The sequence below is a fragment of the Hibiscus syriacus genome, unplaced genomic scaffold (assembly GCF_006381635.1).
Source record: "Hibiscus syriacus cultivar Baekdansim isolate YM2019G1 unplaced genomic scaffold, ASM638163v2 tig00112319_pilon, whole genome shotgun sequence".
Lineage (NCBI taxonomy): Eukaryota > Viridiplantae > Streptophyta > Magnoliopsida > Malvales > Malvaceae > Hibiscus > Hibiscus syriacus.
This window is the reverse complement of record NW_024063301.1, coordinates 1,741,255-1,756,810: the sequence shown is the minus strand read 5'-3', so window position 1 is coordinate 1,756,810 and position 15,556 is coordinate 1,741,255. Positions and strand designations below refer to the sequence as shown.

At 34.9% G+C, this 15,556-nt stretch overlaps 1 protein-coding gene across 1 annotated transcript; it reads right to left on the bottom strand.

Moving 5' to 3' along the window:
* Window positions 1-5,260: 5,260 nt before the first annotated feature.
* Window positions 5,261-6,015, bottom strand: LOC120177796 (prohibitin-2-like). The gene is made up of 2 exons (XM_039183810.1): window positions 5,801-6,015; window positions 5,261-5,561 (listed from the first exon to the last, which is right to left on the bottom strand). Exons 1-2 carry the CDS (start codon window positions 6,013-6,015, stop codon window positions 5,261-5,263), a joined length of 516 nt encoding a protein of 171 aa, XP_039039741.1.
* Window positions 6,016-15,556: the final 9,541 nt, after the last annotated feature.

Sequence of the window (15,556 nt, the reverse complement as noted above, 5' to 3'; positions counted from 1 at the left end):
TTGTATTGTTCCGAGTCTAATATCCTCCACTGTGAAGTTGAAATTGGCTCTGTAACTGGGAAATTGTGTGTTGACAACCAGTCTTCCCTTCGCTGTGAAGTTGCAATTGGCTCTGAAACTGTGAAGCCCCTTCTTCGTGAAGTTGAGCCTCAAAATGGCACGATATCCTTCATCGTGGAGTTGAAATCATGGATGTATGGGTACGATATCCTCCGTTGTGGAGTTAAAATCGTGGATGGCCCCTTCGTCGTGAAGTTGAGCCTTGACTTGAATATCCTTTGCCGTGAAGTTGAAATCCAAGTATTGTATGTTGCGGGTGGACACGATTCCCTTCGCCATGAAGTTGAAACCGTGGATGACCCCTTTATTGTGAAGTTTGACTTCAAGCTAGATATCCTTCGTCGTGAAGTTGAAATCTACTCTTGAGCAAATTGTGTAGCTTTAAGTACAATATCCTTCGATGTGAAGTTGAAATTGACTCTGAATGAAATTGGAAAGTTATTTATCGACAGACAATTGCCCCTTCACTGTGAAGTTGAGCAACCACCATCAATTTCTAAATATGCTTTGAATCGAGTATCTTTCGTCTTGAAGTTGAAACTTAACTCTAAAGCTACAAAAATTATGCATGTGAAAAAAATGATGCTCTACAATGCATGCATAATGAATTAGTTATTGTTTTATTCATCGGACATAATCTCAATTTTTGTCTACTGGTTCTTGCACGTGGAGGAAAGACCTTCGGAAGATTTGATAATTCATATAAGGATATTGAATTCCCAAAGATGCCCCAATATTCGATGTTGAATCTCAACAAATGCCCCAAAAATTGATGTTAAATCTCAAAAAATGCCCTAGCATTTGATGTTGAATCTTTAAAGATGCTCTCATTGTTCCTCATTTCTTGCTTCAACATTGATTCTAAGCATGAGCTTTGTGTTTAAGAGCCACATGTCATTTACCAAGATCCACTCTAGAGAGATTGTCTTGTTTTGAAAAAAAAATGTGTTTCTTTCTCTTTTAAAGGAAAACATCGAAAAAGAGTTTCGAAAAATGTTTAATCAAAAGTTTTGAAAATATTGCCCCTTTCACGGTTTTACAATTGAGACAAATCATAAAACTAGAGTTCATTGGATATCAAAGAATTAATGACATTGTTAATCCTTCAATAAATTATAGCTATTTGACACGTGCCAAGATCAAATCTATTTTTGGGAAATGGTTAAGTAAGAAAAGGATAAAAAAGTCTCAGGTTATTGTGTTTGGTCAAAGGTTTGGCATTTTTGTTTACTTGATGCTCAAAGGTTTGATGGGGTAGCTTGCATGCTCCTCTATTGGAAGTGTTCTCCGATTCACAGCTTTCATGGTCACGCTCGGATTGTGCGATGCCTTATCAAGGAATTTGTGCGATCACCTCAGCTGCCCAAATTTTGTATTCGAGCCACCTTTTCAGGTTTTCAACTCGAATCCTCCTTTGGTTTCAAGATGTCATTCATAATTTACATCTTGAACCCCCTTTTTCTATTTTTCTCTATCATACATTAATTACACTGTTTTTTTGCAAATAAAGATTAATCCTGATGGGTGGGATGAAATCTGAAGATAGTCTCTTCTGTTTAGAAATCCATGTATGATTAGAAGAGACTTTTAAGGCACGTAACGTAGGTCATTGTTCATGGTTATGAAAGAAAGGGATAAAAGGCCCAAACAAGTATTTAAGTGTGATTGAACCAAAGATCAATTCATTCTGATGTCTTCAATCATATCTTACTCAATTTGAATATACTCGTATATGTCTCTCTCTTGATGCTCTATGATATTCGAGTGGAGTGATTCAGTGATTCAGAAATGATTGTGCTTGATCAATCTCATAGTTTGAATCTCGATGCGTCGTTTGAATCGAGAGAATCTTTGCATATGCATCTTGTTTTCTTTTTTCTTCAATTTTCCTTTGTTTTTTCTCCTTTTATTTTCTTTTATTTTCTCCTTTTGTTCTTGATTGAATCTTCGCACTTAGCATTTGGTTCACCTTTCGGTATCTCATCTGAATCAATGTCTTCACTCATGCGAGCAAATTCTCTCCACCTTGCCCCCCAGTGTGGAGGGTGATTCTTGGTTAGGGTTGAATCAGAAGAAAAATACTATAGGCTCAAAAGGGGACACAAGGGATATATATTTTCTCCTGTTGTGAAGGGGTAAAGAAAGAAAGTCATTCATCATTTCATACATGGAAGCTTTCACAGAAGAGGTATCCCCAGGGGGATATACTTTCAGGATTAATTTTCAAAATTATTTCGAGTGAATTATTCTTTTTGCTTCTTGCCCCCAATATGTCTCAATGTTCAGGCTCCCTGTGAGATGCCCCAAGTTGTGTCTTAGAAGAATGCTCATGTTCAAATGAACAACTCAATGCCTTGGGTTTTAATGGTATAAAAATGTCAATTTTGAGTCTAAAAAGACAATGTTGTGAATTTATTGACTCAAAGAAAGATATGGGTGTATCAAAAAGATAAAGACATTGTTAAAAAATTTTAAACGGAAGTAATGTCAAAATTTGGTCTTTTTGGTAATGACCATGAGTTTAAAATGTCAATTTGAGTCTAAAAAGACAATGTTGTGAATTTATGACTCAAAGAAAGATATGGGTGTATCAAAAAGATAAAGACATTGTTAAAAAATTTTAAACGGAAGTAATGTCAAAATTTGGTCTTTTTGGTAATGACCATGAGTTATTTTGAGTAAATAATCAAGGTATTTTATTTTGGGGTTTGAGACAGGATAAAAAAGGTATAATCTTGACATATGTAAAAAATATATAATTCTTGAAGAATTAAAAGAATCCTTAATTCATTTAATATTCGAAGAACTAAAGATTAAATTTTTTTCAATTGCTCCACCTTAGAAAGTAGCGTAAATTCAATCGTTTAAAAGATTAAGCAAACATGAAAGATAAAAGACGTGTTCAAACAAAAAAATCCTCTAAGTGCAAATGATATATGCAATGCCCCATTCTTCGGCTGTCCATGCCCCTGAACCCATCAGGTTTTGGATCTCGCGCTTCAGCGCCTTATAGTTCTCAGAGGAATGTTTGGAGCATCCTATGTGGCAACTGCAAACAACTTCAACATCGTAGCGTTTAGGATATGTGGACTCTTTTCTCATATCATCTTGGCAGGCTTAGTCGTACAACCAGCTGATCGGGCTCATTCGTTGTGATTTTAGTTTTTTTCTTTTGATGTTACAATCTTGCTTCCATGTGGTGTCATGTGGTTAAAACCACTTCATCGAATCCTCCATGAAGAAATTTCATGTTTATGAAAATGCTTAAAAATGAAATGTAGATGCAAAATGCAAAATGTAAAAATGCATGAAATGTTCGAGGCATTGATCCAAAAAACATATCTGTTATTAATAATCTTTATTGGGACAAAAGTTTTTATCTTTTAAGAGACAATAAACATATTTAAAGGGACATCCGAACTAAATCCTCTAGACCCGGAACAGGTTGACTAGTCATTTGCCTTCGTCTTTCATCGGTTGAATAACCTGTCGAACCGCTCCGACCTCTCTGGATGAACCGTGAAAATATTGGGTTGTTTTTTGTACTGGTTCCCAAAAGTATCGAATGACTGCGTCTCTGGCTTTCATCTTTTGCTGAATCGGAAACTCCATTGAAATCCTCCATCAAAGGAATTATCCGAAGTTCATTTGCTTGTTTCTTGAATTTGTCGACAGTAACTTGCCATCTTGTTCTTGTGGTCTCTTGAATGGACTCGAGGTTAGTAACATATTTCTCGTCTTGCCCCTGCCACCTTTGTCAACCCATTGAAAAGTTAACTTTTGATGTACTTGATTGTGGGCACCACGTCTTCTTGATCAAATGTGGCACACAGTTGCCTTGCAGATTGTCATCCTTTTCTTTACGAGTCTTTTCTAACCATAGTCGGACCCCTACATTCTTCATCTCTTGTATTACAACCCTTTGTCCATTATGCAGATTATTCATGTTTAACAAACACTTTTTAGTGGATCAACCTCTTTTAATGATGCGAATGATGAGAACAAAATAAAAGAGAACAAAAAATAAAAAGAGTTAGTTAGGTAAATCAAAACAATAATAAAAATGAAAAACCTACCCCACATGATATCTACCCCACATGCTTTAATTCCTACCAGGACATGATCTCTTTCCCGCATGCTAATTTCAAACAAATCTTAACCGCATATTTGTCTAGTTCGCATTCTTTGAACAGAAAATAAAGCATGAAACAAAGACGCCTAAGGTTTGCAATGAGGTTTTGGGGTGGGCTCTAATTCTCCATGGTCTCCCAGTTTTGGTTCTATAGAAAGGTTCCCGAGTTCTCCTTGCTAGTGCCCCCTTGGGCTTGCCAGACCCTTAGTCCTAAACCCATCACAGGCTTGTGTGGACTAAGTTAAACTCGAGAGGATACATTCCCTTATGTCCATATGGAGAATAAATTCACACGAAGACATAAGGTATATAAATCTCGAAGGTTACTTGCTAGGCCCATACGGAGAATAAATTCCCACGAAGGCGTCGCTTTCACCCCCACTTAAAAGGGTTTGGAGCTCGGGTATAGAGCCTGAGATGAAAATTTGGAAAATCTGAAATCATTAAAAAACGCCAGTATAACTATTTACTTGAAAAATAATCAAAGATAAATAATTGAAATCGAATAAATAAATTAAAATTAATATTTAATATTTTAGCATAAAAAGACAACCGAAAATTAATTATGGCCTGACTCACTTACCTGTCCCTAGCGGAGTCGCCAAGCTGTCAGAACCTTCTTTCGGGTGGGCCCAGAATTGGGCTTAGACTTGAATTGAGTGGGCACCGATCATTTTAAAGCGATATTAGGTAGATCAGACACTATCTTACCTGATCTACATTATACCAGAAATGTGTCTGGTTCGGGAGTCGGTTACGGTCAAGGAAGGATTAGCACCCTTGAACCGCCCTTTCGGTACCAATTAATTTGTCGGTTGCCTTAGTTGCGAAAATTTAAAATTAAAATTAAAATTTAAAAATATTCGATTCGAACTACTTACCTCTAATCGATTGGAAAATGTACCCTTAAAAAGTCAAAAATGTTAGATAATAAATAATAAATAAATATTAAATGAATCAAAGGGAAATTAAAAAAAAATAATAAAATAAAAAAAAAGTTACAAAAAGAAAAAAAAAATAAACCCATGGCATACTTCACGTGGGCTTATTATGTTTTGAATAAACAAGTTAAAAAGCAAAAGCCATTTGTTTAGCCTCAATTGCAGCAGTGCATTCCTTCCCGAAAGTCAGACTTGTAATGTACACATCATCAATTTGAATATTGAAGTTAGCTGCCCTCTCGGTCAAAATCTTCCGAATTTCCTTACTAACATTCTCTCTCTGAGTGATGAGCTTGCTAGCATTGTATTGAGCAACAACGGCTTTCAAAGTATCATGAATGATTGAAGGCAAGACCCTCTCTTTATAGTATTGCTCAATTGAAGAGACGGACAAACGAGGAGATGAGAAAAATGGAGGAGTGATGGATCTAAGAAAAGAAAAGCAATCAGAGCTGATGATCACAAGCAATCCTACGGCCAGAATAACTTTTCTTTTTCATTTTTCTGTTTCACAGTGGCATCTATCCTCCCTCCTCTGATTTTGGTTCCACATTTTTGTCTGTATCTCAATTCATTTTGTGCGTGTTTTCAGAATGGCAATTTTTCGTTCTTTACACAGCCGGCCATAGGTTCCAGTGATCTTCATCGGTCTATCGTCATTGCCGACAGTGTCTGTTCATTATTAAAATTTACAGGGTGACTCGTTTCGATAGCCTGAGTCCAAATCCGATGGCTATTTCTCCAGAAAGTGCTCAGATTGCCACAAAAGAGCCAAAAATAGTTTGGGATTTCTTGCTCCGATCCGTCACGGTCCACCGCTAGATCGACTTGGTTCCGAAGTATGTTACTCGTCTCATCGTAATGAAACTTCCCACCATTCATATTAGCGAATAAAGACTCCGGTCGCCGAAAAATGTCATCAATTGAAAGAGAAGGTTTTCTTTTTTTATTTGCTTATGTCAAATTAAAACACACACATCACATACACTGGAAATCGAAAATGCATTAAAATACCTCATGAAAATTATTCTTCCTCTTTTCTATTGCTTCTCGTCTGGGTGTGCTCCTCTTTATATTTGTTTTCGATTGAATATGTTGATTGTTTGATGTGTTTCAAATCGACATAACATTTTTCAAAGCTTGATCATTATCTATAAAAAGGCTATTGCTTTCTTTCCATATTGTATTAATTGAACAAGGAAACAAGTTTCCAATTTTACAGAAGAATCATCCCCCTTGGTACATTGCTTCTTCATTTATTTATAGTGCTTTACAATCTTATTTTTAGGTTCGACTTAGAGTCTTATTATGACTAAAACTCTTGCTTTTCGTTGTTTGTTGGAGCCCTGTTGAGTTAATCGATTGACGGAATCGGCCAAGAGGGGGGTGAATTGGCAATTAAAATTATGGAAGCTTTTGCAGAAAATTGAAAGTAATTGCATAACGATTTAGAGTCGCGTCCACTACCTTAGCTATCAACACAAGGATTTTCCAACAAATTCACTAATTTGTTCTTTCTTTTGAGGCCAAAGAGATAACCTTATAACTCCCTCAAGAATATACCCCAATTCTTGAGAATACTCTTTTCTCAAAGAGAAGATTACAAATTTGCAAACTCACAAGAAAAACCTCACAAGGCAAATATGTTTGCACAATTCTAGAACTAACTTGAGGTTTGATGCTTTCTCTTTGATTCTCTCTTGATTCTAGTTGCTTGATATTTCTTCTTATTGATCAATGGCTTCTAAGCTTGCTTAAATACACCTTGAATCACTTCTGAACGTTTGGGATGATTAGTGAAGATAATATAGCCGTTTTAATGTGAAATCAATTAATAAAACAGCTTGGAGCGTGGGGGGAATCGGTACCCTTAATGGGAATCAGTTCCCTAAGTGTAAAATTCAAATATTTTGACCATTGAATAGTGGGGGGAATCGGTACCCCCTGGGGGGAATCGGTTCCCTCTGAGCAATCTGGATTTTTTGGCTTTGAAATGGTTCAAAATATTTTGTAAAATCGTTTTGAAATTATTTTAAGATTAAAACTTAATTTTCACTTGAGTAAGGATTTAAAATGAACTTTGAAATACTTTGAGTAATATTTTGATATTCGATTTAATATATCGAATATTCTTAGAAAAATTATTTTCAAAATTAAAATTCTTTTAATTTAATTTGTTATATCGAAACATCAAAATGTTTTCAACAATCCCCCCCCTTTTTTGATATAACAAAACATGTAACACCCTAATTTATGTGCTAAAATTAAGAAATTATAAAGTGGTGGATTTAATTTGGTATTTTGAAAGAAACAGTGGGTTAAATTACAAAATTTTAAAGTTGGCAGATCGTTTTATGAAGTGCAGGAAGTTCAGTGGCTAAACTCTTGGTTTAGCCATTTTTAATTATGAGATGTTATAAACCCCCGATCTCCCATATATTTCTGGAAATTTTTCCAGTTTTCCCTCTCTTGTCAACCCCTCTTTCAACTCCGATCTACTCACCGTCTGACCTCCGATCGACGAGCCGAAACCACCATCGTGTTCGTTGTCAACCGAGGAACAAAACCCCTCAAACCTTTCGTCGTGAATCGTCGCCGTTCGTCGTTAATTTCAGTCGGAAGTACCATCGGTAATAACTCGATTTTAGTTGGTTTTTCATCGATTCACGACGATCGGGTCATCCGTTTACGACACCTCCTGCACCATCGTGTTCATTGCATCGTTTCGAGTTCGCCAGTGTCATCTTTGGTCTCCATTGACGGCAGCGCGTGAGGAGGTAAAGCGGTCAAAGTTTCCGATTCGTTGAAATCGAGCTCTCCGCAGTTCAAAAATTTGAACCGAGCTTTGTAAGTATCTTGAAATCGCTTAAAATAATTTTTAGGAATTTTTTCGGGAATTTTCCAATATCAGGGCACTGTTCACGCGCCCCCACGCGATGTGAACAGTGCCCCCACGCGCCGCCACTACGCGTGGGGAAGACAAAAGTGACCGGTTTTGGTGCATAGTTGACCGGTTTGACTGGTCATAACCCGACCCGACCCGTTGACCGAAGTTGACCAAAACTTTGACTGGCTTTTACCGGGCATTAAACGACCTTTGACTTTGACCGAGTATATCTATCCTGACATTTTTCGACGTTCCAAATCCGATTTCGTTGTCCGTTTTTCGAAATTCGAACCCGAATGCCTCTAAATTTTCAGTCAAACCCATTGACTTTGATTTTGACCGAAAATTCCAAATTTTTGAAAAGTCATATTTTATGCTTTCGACGTCCTGAATCCGAATCCGAAGTCTGTTTCACCAAATTCGAACCCGGTAAGCTATGTTTCACTGATTTATCACCCGATTCGATCCGTTTATCGTAATTAAGCTCCGTTTTTGATATAATTTATGTTGATATGTATCTGAGGAATTATTGGAAGTTGAATTGAAGATCAAAGGCGTTCGAATGGAATTTTTATGGTCGGTCAGTATTGCACAGAAATCGAGGTAATACTTTATTACCTCTTTATGCTTTATAGAACATGTTGGTATTGGTAAATGTATGAATGGAAATGTTTGGTCTCGTATGTATAATTAATGAAGATCTACACTAAATACAAATACGGTAGAAAGTAGGTAACTGAATATGGCTCAGATTATTATTATAAGAAATTGGAGGACAGTTGGAATTAAATTACAAGTTCTTGAATTAAGTGATAAAAGAATCAACCATGGATATGTAGATTATAATTTATCTCATTAAAGGAACTTAGATGATAAATTATGAGAATATTTCGATTAGGTAAAATTATGAAATTACCCTTATGTTGGAAAATGACAAGAATTGTCCCTGGAAGTGGATTAATAAATCTGAAAAGAATTATTGATCTGCTAAAACTATTGATGTGCATAAGAAATGTTAGTTTTACTTGGAAATTATGGATAACCGATTTTAAACCCCAAGAAGGTTTATACTAGATACTAGAAGTCTTTTAAGGAATCATTTCAAGATCAAAGAATGTTCGAGGAAGCAATTAATCATAGGATCTCTATATTATATTATTTTCGTTAAGAGATAATATCGAAATTATCTGGTTAAGAAATTACGAAAATGCCCTTGAGAGGTAAAATAGTCAGAGTTGACCCTGAAGGAGAATACACTTTGAGGATTTGTACTTAACTCGATTAAGTACAAATTTAATTATTAATATTATGTCTTTGTAAAGAAAAATTCATAATATTGCGTTTGTAAAATCCGAGAAGGCATTTGACCCGAAAATATCCGAGTTATGAGTAAATACCTGAAGAATAATTTATTGGAGGGTGCTCTTTTATCAGAATTGTTCGAACGGACTGGAATAGATGATAAATTGGAATTAAATAATAAGACCGGATTGAGGAAAAAGATTGAAATACCGTGGATCTGTAAAATGACCAAATTACCCCTGTAATGGAAATGACCCAAGAATATCACCAAGCTTAGGAATGATGGGATATCCTTGAGCTCTGTTATGATTGGAATAAAACTGAAAACCAAAATGACCAAAATACCCTTATGGCCTATATTAAGTAAATGTCTTGGATTAATTAAGGAATCCAAGTAAGCATATGTATTGGACTACCTTTAAAGGTAATGGAAAATAGTTTAAGTGAGTAGATCAACCCTAAAGCTATGTCAATACCTGAATGACATAGATATTACTGGAACATGTATTCGTCTTCTCAAGTTTGGCTCGATGATAAATTTTGGAAGTATTCAGCTCAGCTCTAGATCGTATTCAGTACTAAGAATTGGATGTTGGTTCGATAAATCAACCACGAAGACCAAATTGAATGGAATGGAAGTACAACATGTATTTGAAATTCAGGAACGTTTGAATTACTCTGGAAAATCCTGAAGTAACTGGAATGGACATGACTGCTAAATGAACTAGGTAACCTCAATGACTGAGGATTTAATAAGTGATTTGGATAAGCCTGGAAACTTTGATGAGTTTACGTAGTGTACAATTACAATGGGTTATGAACAAATTAATCAAGTACGTCAGCATTTCATGATATTGTGGAAGCGTGGAAATGAAATAAAGACATTGGAAGATTTATTCAACGATGATTCCGAAAATGGTCTACGAACAAGAATTTGTGGTATTAAAGAGTAAATACCCTAGAAGAAAAATGAATTGACCAGTCGACATAGATTGTTAAGGTTCTGAATCTTTGTTCTCAAGTTGTTCGATTATCCGATCAATTGACATGGATGTAAAGGATTCTAAATACCCTTCTGATTACGTACAGCTTCTGAAAACTGTACGAATAAGATAATATCCTGATAATTCACATTCTGAATAACTGATGATTCTGTCAGGTAACGAACTCTTCCAATAGTGATTCTAAATTCCAACATTCTATCGACATAATGAAGAACTGTGTTTCTCTGCCTGATACAGTACCTCTAAAAAATACCCTGTAAACTCTGGTGTGTTCCCTAAGTACATGAATATTTTATCTGATTTCAAATTTGAATTATGTTATGATACCTGACCTGGATTCTGATATGATATTGACATGGATTCTAATCTGATACATGACCTGGATTCTGATATGATACTTGACTTGAATTATGTTTTGATTTTTTTATATATCCGTTTACTGACGGAACATGTTTTATTGGGGGGTATTGTTGGAGGAAGATTACTTGGAGGTTCCTCGGCTGTGTGCTCAGAGCCTTACTTATCGGTTCCTCGGCTTTGTGCTCAGGGCCTTACATGATGTGTTGGGTTGGGTGTATGGTTCTGGGGAACCTACACATTATGATGTGTTGGGATGGGGGTATATATATATATATATATATATATATATATATGTTTTTAAAAAGATCTGAAAAGTTACATGGTTTTTGGGAACACACTAGAAAACCTATTCTGATCTCCTGAACTCAGTCATCCAAAATATTTCTCTGAACTGAAAGCTCATTGTCTGTTACCACCTGAAATATCAGTAGGATCTCTGCTCAGCATAAAAATCTGTAAATGTTCGGAAACAATAAGGAAATATATGTGTATCTGTATCTGCACGTTCATCAGCATCATCTGGTAGTTCTGTATTACTGAGCTTTCCAAAACTCACTCTATTACTCACCTTTTCAGGTTAAAAGAATTGTACCAGTGCATCTATCGACTTCAGCAAGGGAGTTCTTCCGGCGTTGTTGCAGAGAATGGTACATGTGATTAGGGGGCATGTAATTGTATTTTGATTTATATACGAGTCTGGAAATCTGTTTTATTTTTAAATAGTGACAACTGATTTTATAAGTTACATGTTTCAATAAAAGTTTTAAATTTTCCGCTATTTTTACAGTGGGTCACTCCGGTGGCCCTTATGTGACTTTCCGGATCGGATCGGATCCTTCGCATCGGTCTGGGGGGTTACAAAACATTTTAAGATTTTCTAATTTCAAAATGAATTTTGATTTTGAAAATAATACTCCCCCTTACTTTAACACTACTCCTCTTTGAAACGCTTTTAACATTTCTCCCCCTTTTTGTTAAATCAAAAAGATTCGGAAAAGATTTTAAACAAGGATTTAAAAACATTTAGCCAATTGATTATATATATAGTTTAAGCTGCTAAGATCACAATCAAGAGAAACGTTAGCCATTAGTTCCATAATTCAATATTCATAAATAATGTTAAATGACAAAAATTGGTCATAATGCAACTAATATGTAAATGATGCAAAAATAAACATTAAGCTCAAAATGAAAGTTAAAAACAAACCAAATATATAAGCATGTAAGTTCAAATATCCAATTATCCATCAAATTTAAACATCCAAAATAAAACAATCCATGAACATCAAAATGTTTCACAATTCAAAGTTTTGAGTTCGGGATGATAAATCCATTGGCCTGTTTCCTTATCCTTTTTCCATCTTGCTTTCTTCAAGGAAGTAAGATTGATTTGGTTTTGAAGAGGGATAGGAATATCAGAAGAGACCCTAAGACCGCATTTGATAAACAAATTACTAAGGAGACAACCATAAACCAAGGTTTCTATATTCTTGGAAAAAATAGTGTTTATGGAAACTCACTAAAGATGATATGTGGTAGATTAATCTTCTTTTTATGTTGGATACAGTATATCCACCATATATCTATGTTCCTAAGGGAGGAGAACTTACCTCCAGATGATCTAAACCACCAAGAGATCAAATAATGAAGGAATCTATCACGATGAGTTCTTAGGGTACTCTCACTATCCTTAGACTTATAGGGTGAATCCATAGTCTCTTTTTCATTAAACCTGAGTTATCTAGTCCAAAATGGGTAGTGATTGTGCCGGAGTCTATAAAAATGAATTGTCCTAAAAGATAGGATCGAATTCCTATAATTTCATATCGACGCTCGTTTTGGACACATACCACATTGGAATAGAAAAATGCTGACTAATTAATGATAAACCAAAGGTTTGAGTTGAAAGAGTTTATCAAACTTCTAGGATTTAAGAGTAGGAAGATATTGAAAGTCTATATCTTCTATAGCTTGAATCGAATGGATACGTTCTTCCCGGATTTTGTATGACTCAAAACAAGTATGGTACCTATGATATAGATTTTGTCTACGACCAGGTACGTGAAACAAGAGTTCAGAATGGTCATATTTGGGTTATTTGGATTGGGTGGAGGAATAAGAGGTCGGTTTTGAGTTGAGCGACTAGACAATGTCCTCGGTCGTTTAGGATTTGACATGGTTTAAGAATCGAAATAGAATATGTAACCTGCAAATTTAAACACATGTATGCAATATAATCAAAACCCAAAACTCAAATGAGTCCTCAATATTTCAAGATTTTCTAAACCGAATCCTAAAGGGCAATGTTTTGAAAAACTATTTGGAAAACAATATTTGAAAATCATAATAGGCATAGTTTTTATGAAAACAACATAATTGAATCAAAAACATCAATTAAAAAAACAATTCTTGATTTTTTTTATTTTGAAATTAAAAGATAATTTTGAAAAATTGAGTGTTTTTGACGAAATTGGTTGTAAACTCATCATATAACCAATGCCCGATGTAATGTTCATCTTAGAACTAATCAAAACAAGTCCTAAGTTCAAAAAAACAATGAAATAGAGGATTTTGAAATGTTACCTTGAAAATTTGGATTTTATGAGAATGTGATGTTGATTGCAAGGATTAGAAGTTGAAGAACAATCTAATTCCGACTTGTATTTGATGATTTTGGCAAAAATGGAGATTTAGAGAGAGGATTAACGGCGTTTAAGAAAGAAGAGAGGTTTTGAGAGAATGAGTTTTCTGGTCGTGATGTATCCAGAACCCATTGGGGGTATTAATTTCCTCAAGGAGGGAATCAGTTCCCATTCAAAGGAGGAATCGATTCCCTTATGGGGGTATCGATTCCCTCTGCCAAATGTTTAAAAAATCTATATTTTAAACATCCAATAGTGCTAAATAATTAATCCTAGTGGTATTGACAACTCATATTTCGAAAATTAACTATGTTCAAGCAATCAAATTTGTCATTAAAACATCATTTGAACAAACAATTAATTTTCACTAATAATCATAAACTCCCCCTAACTAATAGCAATGAATGCAATCAAAAATTACCATTATAAGCATTTTTTATTTATTCTTGAAAGTGCTAAAAAATATTTTAAACACTAAGTGAAGATAGGTAAGTTAAACCTAATTCTCTCCTAAGTGTCCAAAATCTTTCATTGTCTAAAGGTTTTGTAAAGATATCCGCTAATTGATGCAAAGTATCAACGAATTCTAGAACTACATCTTCCTTAGTGACATGGTCTCTAATAAAGTGATGTCTTATTTCAATGTGCTTAGTTCTAGAGTGTTAGATGGGATTTTTAGTGAGACAAATAGCACTAGTATTGTTACACTTGATAGGAATGGTACCTACTTCAATTTCATAATCAAAAAGTTGTTGTTTCATCCATAAAACTTGTGCACAACAACTACCAGCTGAAATGTATTCGGCTTCAGTGGTAGATAATGCAACAAAATTTTGTTTCTTTGAAAACCAAGAAATCAGCATATTTCCAAGGAATTGACAAGTACCGGAGGTGTTTTTCCTATCTAATTTGCATCCTCCATAATCCGCATCAGAAAAGGCATGCAAGCTAAAGCTAGAGTCTTTAGAATACCAAAGTCCTAAACTGAGAGTGTCCTTAAGGTATTTAAAGATTCTCTTAACAGCTAGTAAATGTGATTTCTTAGGGCATGATTGAAATCTAGCACATAAGCAAACACTAAACATAATGTCCGGTCTACTTGCAATTAGATAAAGTAGAGATCCAATCATTAACCTATATAATTTAACATCTACACATTTACCTCCTTCATCTAGGTCAACCTTTGTTGAAGAGCTCATTGGAGTGTCATGAGGTTTTCCATTTTCCAGTCCAAACTTCTTGAGCATATCTTTGACGTACTTAGCTTGATTGATGAAGATGCCATCTTTTCTTTGCTTGATTTGGAGTCTCAAGAAAAATGAGAGCTCCCCATCATGCTCATTTTGAATTCGCTTTGCATTAGCTTAAAAAATTCTTGGAAAAGAACATCATTAGTAGAACCAAATATTATATCATCAACATAGATTTGAACTACTAATAAATATTTACCTTTATGCTTTAAAAACAACGTAGTGTCAACCTTCCCTTTTGAAAAACCATTTTCAATTAAAAAATTTGACAATCTTTCATACCAAGCTCTAGGAGTTTGTTTTAAACCATAAAGTGCTTTTGTCAATTTAAGAACATGATCCAAAAATTTTGAATCTTCAAAACCTGAAGGTTGTTCCACATACACTTCTTCTTTTATAAAACCATTTAAAAATACACTTTTAACATCCATTTGATATAGTTTAAATTCATGAAAACATGAAAATGCTAATAACATTCTAATTGCTTCCATCCTAGCTACGGGAATGTATGTTTCATCATAGTCTATGCCATCTTCTTGAGTATACCCTTGAGCAACAAGTCTAGCCTTATTTCTCACTATATTACCACTCTCATCAAGCTTATTCCTAAATACCCATCTAGTACCTACAGTAGATTCATTACTAGGTCTTTCAACTAATGTCTATACTTTACTTCTCTCAAATTGATTTAACTCTTCTTGCATAGCCATAATCCAATGTTCATCATTTAATGCTTCTTTAATATTCTTAGGCTCTATGCATGAGATAAATGCAACATAATTACAAATATTTCTAAGAGAAGATCGAGTTGTTACCCCTTTGGATGTATCACCTATAATCTCACCATCCTTGACATAGTTGTACTCTCTTGGATAAGATACTTCCCTTTCTTCAATGGTTGGATTCTCGAGAGGATCATGAGTTTCCTCATCTTTCGTTTATTCCTTTGATGATGATTCTCCAACATCATGTCTAACG